Consider the following 11,443-nt stretch of genomic DNA (forward strand, 5'->3'; position numbering starts at 1 on the left):
CTAAAAGTATCTTGTTGTTTCATCTGTATCAGTAAAGTCTTTGACTGAACAATGGGATTCTTGGGTTTGGTAGTTTGGGGCATCCCCTATACTGAGCCTAAAATTATGTGAGCCTGGCGGCTGGGAATGGGTTAAGTAGCAAATGCTAAAAGACGTTATACATTGATTTACCAATATATTAGGTACACCTGTTCAATTCCTTGTTAATGTATATATCCAATCAGTCAAGCACATGACAGCAACATTGTGCACTTAAGCATGTCTAGATCGCCAAGATGACCTGCTGAAGTTGTAAATGACCATCATAATGAAGAAAGAAAGGTAATTTAGGCATTTCAGAAACTACTGATCTACTGGGATTTTCCTACACAACCATCTCTAGGGTTTACCAAGGATGGTCCAGAAAAGTGAAAATATCCAGTGACCAGTATGGTAGTATGGGAGATTGAATCTACTGTGTCATCCTATCATGTCAAAATAGGCCAAATTGTCTGAGGAATGGTTCCAGCACTTTGTTGAAAAATGAAGTCAGTTCTGAAAGCCAAAGGGGGTTCAACTGCATACTAGCAAAGTGTCCAGTGAGTGTATGGGTTCATAAAGACTCATATTTATCATTTTTATTGTACAAGCACAAGGTCATCCAGAAATAGACAATCCACTTTTACAGTTCACTTGTGATTTGCTGCAGAAACACATACATTTTAAGGAAACATCCTTACTGGTGTATCTCTCATGGAACAAATTGGTTTATTGTGTGTTACAGAACTTTCAAAAATAGCATCTGGCAACACTTTAATTTAAGATTAAAAAAAAGAAAGAAAAAATTCAAATTCAAATTTTATTTGTCACGTACACAGTCATACACAGTACGATATGTAGTGAAATGCTTGGACAACTGCTCGTGACCTAAAGAGAACAAAAAAGGAAAAGGCTATGAATAAGATAGGAAATAAATATGAAAAATTAAAAAGGGTAAATTTAACTAGGAAGGAATAAAATATAAATTAAGGTTAAAAATGAAATAACTGTACAACACAAATTAGAATGAAGGGTAAATTTAACTGGGAAGAATAAGATAAAGATAAATATATAAATTAAAGTTGAAAATAAAATAACTGTACAACAAAATACACAATACACAATATAGAACTATATAAGAATGTATGAAGAAATCTAAATCTAAATAAATATATACACAATAACAGCAGCTGTACAAGTATTAACCGGAAATGAAGAATATAGTGACCAGTGTTGTGCAAAACCAAAGTCCAGAAAGTCCAGTGTGTGTGTAAGAACCATATGTGTGGGTCAGTACTGTGAAACGTGTGAAATTATGGCATTTCATCCACTTGGGATAAGAACAGTTCCGTAAGTGCATTTCCCCCCTATAAGAATAGAACAGAATAGCCCTTTATTATCTTTGTACATGTACAAGGAAATTATGGATAACGAAATAACTCTCATTCACCATTGTCCTTGACCTCATTGCTTTTTCCATCGAGGTCAAAGGCAATTGATCAGTAAAAGAAATACACAGGATTTAGTGCGCTTTGATTGTATCCACAAGTCGAGTCCTACGGCTGTGACGTAGGACTAAACGTCAAAGACCCTCCGTTAAACCAGAGCCCTAAGGCGTCCCACCATTCTGCAATCGACCAGTTAGCCTTAGGTACACTGGAATTTACAACCTCCAATCACCCAATCACAATGTACGATGGTCAGACGCTCGGTTCAGCCATGTTGTGGTTTTGAATGAGGAAGAAGCGGGAGATGTTATTCTTCAACGAGTTTATTTACAATTTATTGTCACGTTAAGGATATATAAATGAGTTAGGGTGTAACCCAACATGATTTTCGTTTTCCTGAACGCGTCGGTTGCGACTTATCGCATTCCCGTCGTAATTTAAACATACTTTCATAAATTAGCCGTGTAGCTAACAACGTTAGCTAGCAGGGTAGTTAGCCTAGTTTGCTAGTTAGGTAGCTAGCTAGCTAATTGTAAGCTAAATATCAGGCGGTTTTGCGAGTGTTCGTGTGGTGATAAAATGGCATTTGTTAGGAGTGTTGGTGTTTGAAGCAGTCTCGGCTAACTTTGCCCGGTCGAAAAAAAGCACATTAGCTTAATTGGGTTTGACTACATTGACACTAAGGCTGACTGAAATCAGTGACAGCGATTTGTCTTGAAACTAGCGCCGTAATTTCCAAAACTTTTGAGCCATGTTGAATAAAATCTGCGAATGGATAGAAACGAGCGTTGCCAGTCTTCGCAATGGTGTACCAGCTGCCGAACACCCACATGCTCAACGCACACCAAGAGATGGTCAGATGAGGAGGAAAAGACCCTTTGAATGGTACGAGCAGATATATCTGAACTCCCTTGGTAATCAATGCCAAGAAGCTTAAACCCAGACAGAACTATGAGTGCAGTGTTTGTGTGACCGCAGTGTTTTAGCTCGCTGTCCATTTAGCCGTTATCTTAAGTTTGACAAAAACGAGGTAGCGTGTTGTTAACAGGATACCGTCTGTTTTTCTTTAAGTTTGGAAGATGGCCATAACATCGACCAAGATGGTTTGGTGATAAAGAAATCACGAATGGGTAAGTAGAAACTCACTTTGTTATGTGTGTTGTGAATGTAATTGTGGAGAGTATAGGCACACATTGTTTTCTGTGTGTTTGAAATTTCTACAGGGGATCTTATCGACTCAGTCAAGAATGCAGCTGAAGGGGTTAAGAATCACAGCTCCAATGTGGCTGCATGGATGAAGAACAATGTAAATCCTGCCTTGAGGAATATGCTGACTACCTCCCCTGGTTTGCCACCTGGAGAACCTCATCCGCGCCCCTCAACATCATCAGCAATTTGGACAGGGAGGCTGGTATGGTGCAGATTTATGGGTGTCCCTGTAAAGACTGTTGGCACACGTGAATCTTATTTAACTTGTATGTGTTCGGATTTAGATCCTTGACAGGAATTCTCAGAATGAGACATTTGCTGCTCCCTCAACAACTTTGGAGTGGAAAACGTCAAAATCTGGTAAGCTTAACATTTTAAACTTTTCAAAAGTTGTATTAACAAAACTGAGCTGAACAGAGATGGGCATATGCAGCATTTCCAGAATTCCACCCTCTGGGAATGCCTGTCCACTCCAAGTAACTATGATTAAAACTAAAAGGTTTTAAAACATTCACTGGGTTTTGGATGTTGTGGCACCAGTTGAATTACAGTGTTTTCCAGGACAGTGCTGTTGTAAGAGCTTTCAGCTTCCAAGTATGTCTTTTAAATTGTCTGACAACCTTTATATTTTGTTGTTTGTAATACCTTCTTACTCTACAGTCTTTAATTGGAAATATTTTAGCAAATGTACTGTATCAGACTGTATGGGCTTTGTGATTTTCATACCCCAGTTCTGCTCTTGTACTACTTAATTGCATAAACACTAATTTGTCATCAATCTCAGGTACGTTAGGTCCAGAGTAGTTGGACGGTGACACAGTGACATTAGTTTCAGCAGCATTGCGAATAATTTTTTGATAGCAACAATACAACAGGCCTTGTTACATAATAAAATATAGAAGTATTAGAATGTATTGCAGTATTAAGGGCTGATTTAGGCTTCGATGGTGATGAATAGGGCAGTCACAATAATTGCAGGCTACATTGACCCGACATGTAGTTGGGTTTCTTGGAAGATGCACATCAGGTTACTTAATAGGTTATGGAGTAGATTTTGCACTGAAGCATATATCAGGTGTAAGTCATGATATGCGATCTGCATTTAAGGTTTCAAAACCTGTCTGGGCTGTAACTCTTACTGTACTTTCTCCCTGTATTCCAGAGTGGTTGCGTAATGAGAAGTCAAATACGGGATCAAAAGTTTGTAGGCGACAAGTGTGCATGAGTCCTGTGCATCGTGAGGTGCCAAAAACAAACGGGCATTCGGTTAATTTGCCACCCTCCATCACCCCTAAATGGCAGCCTTCTCCAAGGCTGGGCAGGCCTTTAAGTCTCCGAGCGCATGGAACTCAAAGGTATTCTTGTATTCCTTACATCTTTTGTGTGTCTGACAGAAAATTCTTTTTCAGCAGTTGCTGCTTGTTAAATTATTTATTATTGTGACATGTAAGCAATATTCAGTCATTGTTATAATTTTTTTTGTAAATCCAAAATTTTGTCTGCAGTTCGTTTAGTGGAGTAGGTGCAACAAGCAGCTCTTGCACCAGCATGTATGAGAAGACCTTTCCCATCAAAGTGGTGCAGAGCCCAACACACAGTACCTCATCAGGCTGCTTACCCAAGACCAGGCCCCGCTGCACAGCACAGGAGGTTATTTATGAAAGCAGTAATGAACTATGTGTATCCTTCATATCTATTTGTTGCATGTCTGTGTGTTCATACTGGGGTTTTTCTTTGTTTAACAGTCTGTTCGAGAGGAGGAGAAGGAGGTCTACAGGCAGCTTCTTACTATGGTCTCTGGTGGTCAGTCGTCTTATCTTCACAATGGCAGCTCGCACACTATTGTGAGGTCTCACAGAGATTTGTACGTATTGAATCAATGCCATGTTCCTGTTACAAAAAATGTGTAATGAGATATAATTTTGTTTTTTTTGGGGGGGGGCGTGAGAGAAGCATGAAAGGTAGTTTTCATATCTTCTTATTTTGCGTAGCATGGAATGACATGGCTTTCATGTGCATTGAGCCAGAGACTTCAAAGGGGATCTTCTTTTTTTCCTGGTGTGCACATTATCATGTAGCTATGGTATGTGGGGATCAGAACAGCCTACCCCACTTTATCCTGTTGTTGTAATCATGTTGTTTCCAGACCAGTCACTTATTGTACCATTCTACTTGTCATTGTCCCATTAGCACCAGCTTCCTGACCACCAGCCGCAGACTGCTGCAGTTCTCTTCTCCAACTGGGTCAGCAGCAGGAGGAACTTCAGAGGGGCCCAGCAGTCCCGCCAGCCCCAGAGGAGTCTCTAGCCAGTGCTCCAGCAACCTTCCCAGTCCACTGGGGGGCCCCAGCAAGCCAGAGATCCAGACATGGTCCCTGGACAGGGACCTCAGTTCCAGCAGAGGAGCTACTCTCATATCAACTCCTTCTCCATCAGCTCTGCAGGATAACTCTTCTCAGGACACACAGTCATCAGGTAATCATACTGAGTACTTGATGGAAATGGGGAGAGCGTGGAACATATTATTGTAAGTGAATTAAACGTTACTTGGTGGTTGTTCATGGGTCTTATTCTTGCCTTTTCTTACAGCTCATGATGGCGACTCTGTAATTATTGTAGATGAGCAAAAAAGTAAAAAACAAGACAGCTCGAGGTTAGTATTTCTTTTGGTCAGGCTTGCTATTTGAAGTGTAACTTGGTTAAACATAATACAAACAGAGGCATATATAGCCAAACATTTCAAGTTGTTTTCTTATTTTGTTTATAAATGTGTATGTGTATTGAGTGTTTAGGTAGATTTCAGCACAACCAAGGTTTATACATATCTCATCACGATACATTTCTGTCTTAACAGTGTGCCATGTTTCCAAGCTGAGTTATGGATCAAAGAATTGTAAGTGTATTAAATTATTTAATTTACACGACATTTGAATAGTGCAAAAAGGACTTTTTTCCTTTTTTAAATTCTTCCTGTAGGACAAGTATGTATGACTCCCGGGCGAGGGAAAGACGGAGACAGATAGAAGAGCAAGAAGCTCTGGCTGCTCAGTTGCTGCAGCAGGTGAGTGGTCAACTCACAAAACCTTATTGGGTTAAGATTTGGCATGTTCATTATTTTCCCTTTTGCATTAATTTGCTTTGTAATTTCTGGTTCTCAGCGCCTGTCTGACGAGGAGCAGCGTAGCCCAGATGTCGAAGTCTTTGTTCGAGTTCCTTTGGAGAAAGAGCTTCCTTTGAGTCCTATCATAAAAGAAGAGACGTCTTTGGAAGAGAAACCAGAATTCCCTGAACTTACAGAGGTATGGAAATTGTACCCTAATGTACTTGCATAGCTCATTATATATTTATTGAAATGAGTGACCACAACAGACTGTCGCAGGGAAGTATGTTTTCTAACTACTATTTATCTTTTAAAAAGTAAAACTGCAACTACATTTTGATGATAGATGTGCAGAGATTTCTTCTACAGTCTTTTGAAAATTAAGTGCTCTCTGTTGGTTTTGTTAAGGTTCCTCATTTAATCTCATTTATCAGTAATATTCTGATTAAGAACATGAAGGGACTTTTACTTTTAATTACTGTCCTTGCATATTGTCAGACTAATATAAAATATATATAAAAATGTAAGTACTGTTTCATGGTTTTATACATGTATACTGTCTCATTCTTCCTCTTAAGGAAATGGAGGCTGAAGTGAACAGGGTGCTGCGAGGGGGCAATCCTCATGAAGTGTTAAGTGAAGGTTTTGGTCTCAGCCTTACACGTAAAGACCTGCAAACCCTGAGCAACCTCAACTGGCTCAATGATGAGGTGCGTAAATGTTGTATTAGAAATGAAGGGGGAAAAATAGAGATCTTATTGACACAATTAAGAAACACAGCTCCAATGTGGCTACATGGATGAAGAACAGTGTAGGTCCTGCCTTGATGAATATACCGCCTACCTCCCCTGGTTTGCCAGGGGGAGAACCTCAGAAGATGTAGAGAAAAAGAAATTATCGGTTTCTCTACATCTTCTATTTAAAACAAAAAACAGTACACGATTAGATTTATGATTCACAACTAAACGAGTGCACATGTCCACTTGATCTAAACTGTCTCTCTTTAATTTCCCAGGTGATCAACTTCTACATGAACCTGCTGGTTGAGCGCAGCAAGGATTCCAACATGCCAACAGTCAATACGTTCAATACTTTTTTCTATCCCAAGCTGCGCAGCAGTGGCTATTCTGCTGTCCGCCGCTGGACCAAAAAGATGGACATCTTTTCTAAAGACATCTTGTTGGTTCCTGTCCACTTGGGGGTGCACTGGTGCCTTTCTGTAAGTCCCAATGGCTGTTGTAGAAAGTAATCTAAAGGTTTAAGGGCGAGCATAAACAGGCCTGCTTTGTCAGTGTTATATGATGATTATAAGCTTTGACAGCACAGGCAACCATGTTTAAAAATGGCTGTAGTTCCTCAATGGTGTTTTGGTTTTTCTGAATTATCTAAAGCTAAAAGTCTTCACTTTGAGCCAACGTTTTACAAATAAATACACCTTGATTATTGGACCTAACTGTGTAATAATACACAGTATAAAAATGTACATAGGCTCTTAGTCTCAAATGTGAAGCCAATATGGAAGACGCACCTTTTCAGAAAAGACATTTGGTCCAGATTTTTGCCTGATTGTTTGAAAGTTGTTGGGCATAATGGATGTGATGTGATGTCGTGAGGGGAAAAGTCTTTATTACCTGAGTGGTTGGTGAGTGAATTCTGGAAGCTGCGAGAGACGCTAAATGAGTGGTGGTCACATAGTAACCACTGACCAAAGTGCTAGACATAGCAACAAAATTAGAAATTAAATATATTGAAAAAATGAATACAATTAAAATGACAACAGAAGAGGTGGGGTCTTAAAAGCAGATCTAGAAATTGGGAAGAGGCTTGTCTAATGTGAAACAGCAACAAATTCCACAATTTGGGAGCCACTATGGCAAAAGCCCTATCCCATCTGAGCTCACGTCTATTCAGGCAAATCCCCAGTAGAAGTCTAGGGGAACACAACTCTTGGCCCTGCCCTCAATAAATAAAGTATAGTATAATTTAATATAGTATTTTTGCATACAATTCCTTTGAAAACCAAAAACCAATAGTAGATTTATGCTGTCTTTAGTCAGTAATTTATGCACAGCAACAGAAATGCATCTTCTGTTAGTATCTTAGCGTTTTTGTACATTGAAATTACAAGTGCCTCTCAAATCATGTTTGAATCACACATCGGGGAAAAAACCATTTTGGAAGCACTCATGGAGACTTTGATTTTGCTTTCAGCTTTATTTCCATTATTTTACGATAAAGTAAATAATGAAACTTCATAATGTTGGACTTAAACTGGAAACAGTAGGATCAGTGTGATTACAATAACCATTGCATTCTTAATAATACTGTTCTGTCGTGTAATAAAATCATTGAATTTATTGTTGTTTTAAGGGTCAGTTAAAATGTGGATATAAATATTTTGGGATTTTATTTAGCATTTTGTTTTTTTCAGGTGGTGGATTTCCGCAAGAAGTCCATCATGTACTTTGATTCTATGGGAGGAAACAACGATAAAGCATGTGAAATATTGTTGTAAGTTTCTGTAGCAGATGTGCAATATTTGTTTAAATGGGTTATGTGTTTTGAGAGGTAAATATAACTCACTGAGTTTTGCACTTTTGCACTTCAATTTTGTTTTCCAGTGAATACCTGCAACAGGAAAGTAAGGACAAAAAAGGCAAAGAACTGGATACCTCAGGCTGGATTCTGCACAGCAAAACACGCAATGTAAGTTCTACAGACAAGGTTGTTGTGACAAGTGTTCAAATCACATGGTTTCAGGAATTTTAGATGGGATTTCATTATCTGCCTCACAGTATCGTTTTATTTATTTGGCATTTTACTTGTTTCTCTTTTCTATCAGACACTGTTCTACAGTTGAATCTGATAGCTGTAGATCTATAAAGTTCTTTTGGTTTTTTTGTAAAGCCCTCACTAGGTTTCTGGTAACAAATGGTTTCAAAATAGTGACAAATGTTAGTAGTCCAGTCTGAGATTTTAAGTATACAATGTTCTGCTGCTTTTGTAAGCCTCCACAAGATACGAAAGCCATGTTATTGGAGCGTGGATGATTTGAAATGTTTAAAGATCCAGTTTCTTATGTTTGTGACTTTTGTTTTCTGAATTTTCAAATTAGTTTCTCAGCAGCTTTTACTGTCAAGACATTTTATAGATAATTTGTCAAAGTGTCAGATGTCATTTTGCACTGTAGGTTAATCAAGGTTTGATTTGCACGTGCAAACTTGTCTTCTTTCTTTTCCTGTTCTTAGGAGATCCCTCAGCAAATGAATGGTAGCGACTGTGGAATGTTCACATGCAAATATGCAGATTACATTACCAAAGACAAACCAATCACTTTCACGCAGGTAACTTCAAACAGCATCAGTGAGAGTATCTTTTCAGTAAGCAGTCATAATGAAGGCTTAAAAATGTCTTTGCTCTTTTGTTTTTGACAGAAACATATGCCATATTTCAGAAAAAGGATCGTTTGGGAGATTGTAAACCACAAGCTGTTGTGATGTGAGGATGACAATTGTGAAGTTGTACAGTTGCCTCACATCTTGATGATGGTTGAGTTTTACTCCCCAGGAAAGGACTCGCAGATGGGAGACTTGAATTCTGGGAACAACTTTCACACCAGCTCGTCTGATCAGGAACCAGCTCAGCGATTTCCATCCTCGGCTAAAAGTAGCTGAAAGGATGTTGCTGGAGCAACAAATCACTGCCTCCAACTTCTTCTACAGTTTTTTTTGTGTGTGTGTCAGACAGCAGCTCAAACGCTTTGATTTGTACGGTCCAGTCAGAACTGTTTTTGAAATTACACTTGTGCAAATCATACTCTGAGGTGGAATGTTCATTACATGTTTTTGTGCCACAATCAGTTGTCATTGAGCACTCATTGATTAACATGTATTGTGTTATCAGTAAAAGTAAAAAAAAAAAATTAAAAAAAAAAGTGTTTTAAAAGCAGATTACATTCCCAAATGTCAAAGTCTCTATTTCCCCCCTGATCTTCACACATGAGAACTCCACACAATGGTGGCACAATCTGGTGGCACACATGAGATTACACACATCGTGTTGATATTAAAAGTGCTTAGTTTGTTTCAGGCAGGCCTGCCTGGGTAAAGCATGTAGGATATTTGACACCTATTGGTTTGCTACACATTCTCCAGTTACCTGCTTACACTGGTTTTCTGTCAGGGATCTGGAGCTTAAAGACATTTGGAGGTCTGACTTGGACTTTTGTGTTACTGCATACAGCTTTGCTGTAATGTCTACAAAGTTCAGAGTTGCAGCTTATGTGTGGATTTTACTTTAGTCTGTGTTTGGACGAGAATTTTGATGTTATAAGGTGAAGTTAATATTAAAATAGGTAATTACCTCATTGTTGCAGGTAAATTGATACAATGCCACTCAGTTCTTTATGACACTTCAGTAAAGCTGAGAAATTAATGTGACATAACCTCAGAGTATGATTTAGAGTGAAAAAAAACATTGTTTCTCCTTGATGCTGGTTTGCAGGTATAACCAAACAATTACACCGTAAGAGTACGGTAAAAGTTCTGTCATTTGTTTATCCAGTTTTCTTGATGGTGTAAAATAAGGTTAAAAGTCTATTTTATGTATTTCGGTGTTCTTTTGTTCAACAACCTTTTGGTATATTCAGTATATTTTGAACTTTGTATATACTTAAAACATATACAGCAAACAATGTAAAATACTTTTTTTAAGAATGTATTTCCTATCTATTTTATCTAGACTCGAGTCTGTTTTAGAAATAAATTCTCATGTATTGTGGCTTTTTTCTCCAAATACTTTCACATAAACTCAAACTAATTTGTGGTTTCAAAGACACGAGGTAAAGCATGAACTTGTCTTTGGTGTTGAGCCGCCACAGATTTCTTTATATTTTACTTCTAAGGAGAGGGATGTTTTCAAAGTGCTCTTGAGCAGTAGTTCTATCATTCTGAAGGTCTTTCAAAGTTTTTTTTTGGGGGGCATTGGCTCCTCTGACCATTTCAAAGGAATGTTTGTTTAAGCCACTTACATTGACTGAATAATTCAAGCATAAAAAAGCCTCTCAGCCCAAAGTATGACCCATTGGCATGTCTGCATGTAACATCAAAGAACCCATTTTAAACTGCTACCAGCAGCCTGTTGCTAAAATACATCATTTGTTCACATTTCTTTAGCTGAATCTTGAAAACTTAAACATAAGTTAAAAAAAAAAAAAAGCAAAGTTATTTATACCTGCCAAAGTGCGATTAGATGAAAACATGGCATATCTCATAATGTCGTCTTGATGCACGCTCAGTCGTCCAGGTAAGTAAATCCCAAAGCATCGTTTCTGGATGTAGCATTTTCAGTGGGAGAAACATTTCATCACTCATCCAGGTGACTTCTTCAGTCTAAGCTGACTGCAGGCTTCCCCAGCCATAAACAGTACATTTGCACAATGACAAACTAGCCTACTGAATGAACAATGGGCTGTGAGGTCAGTTCCTTGATCATTAATATGCAAATTTCCATGACCACTGATCAACAAACGCTAATAACAGGCCATTGACAACTGATCGAAGATCAGTGGTTGTTGGTTGGGTTTCAGCCACATGGCATTTAAGATGCCTGGATTATGTGTAGGTTTTTCCTCAGCATGCCGTAAAGTTTTGTCATGGTCAGCACATCCC

At 38.5% G+C, this 11,443-nt stretch overlaps 1 protein-coding gene across 1 annotated transcript; it reads left to right on the forward strand.

The window, feature by feature from the left end:
• Positions 1 to 1,696: 1,696 nt before the first annotated feature.
• On the forward strand, positions 1,697 to 9,727 carry senp1 (SUMO specific peptidase 1). Its single transcript, XM_080898652.1, has 18 exons — positions 1,697 to 2,351; positions 2,538 to 2,596; positions 2,690 to 2,877; positions 2,960 to 3,035; positions 3,838 to 4,030; positions 4,181 to 4,325; positions 4,421 to 4,539; positions 4,866 to 5,149; positions 5,264 to 5,327; positions 5,529 to 5,567; positions 5,651 to 5,735; positions 5,833 to 5,973; positions 6,353 to 6,484; positions 6,790 to 6,993; positions 8,206 to 8,285; positions 8,396 to 8,480; positions 9,023 to 9,118; positions 9,209 to 9,727. Exons 1-18 carry the CDS (start codon positions 2,218 to 2,220, stop codon positions 9,269 to 9,271), a joined length of 2,187 nt encoding a protein of 728 aa, XP_080754778.1. The 5' UTR covers positions 1,697 to 2,217; the 3' UTR covers positions 9,272 to 9,727.
• Positions 9,728 to 11,443: the final 1,716 nt, after the last annotated feature.

Source organism: Rhamphochromis sp. 'chilingali', assembly GCF_963969265.1.
Source record: "Rhamphochromis sp. 'chilingali' genome assembly, chromosome: 12".
Classification (NCBI taxonomy): domain Eukaryota; kingdom Metazoa; phylum Chordata; class Actinopteri; order Cichliformes; family Cichlidae; genus Rhamphochromis; species Rhamphochromis sp. 'chilingali'.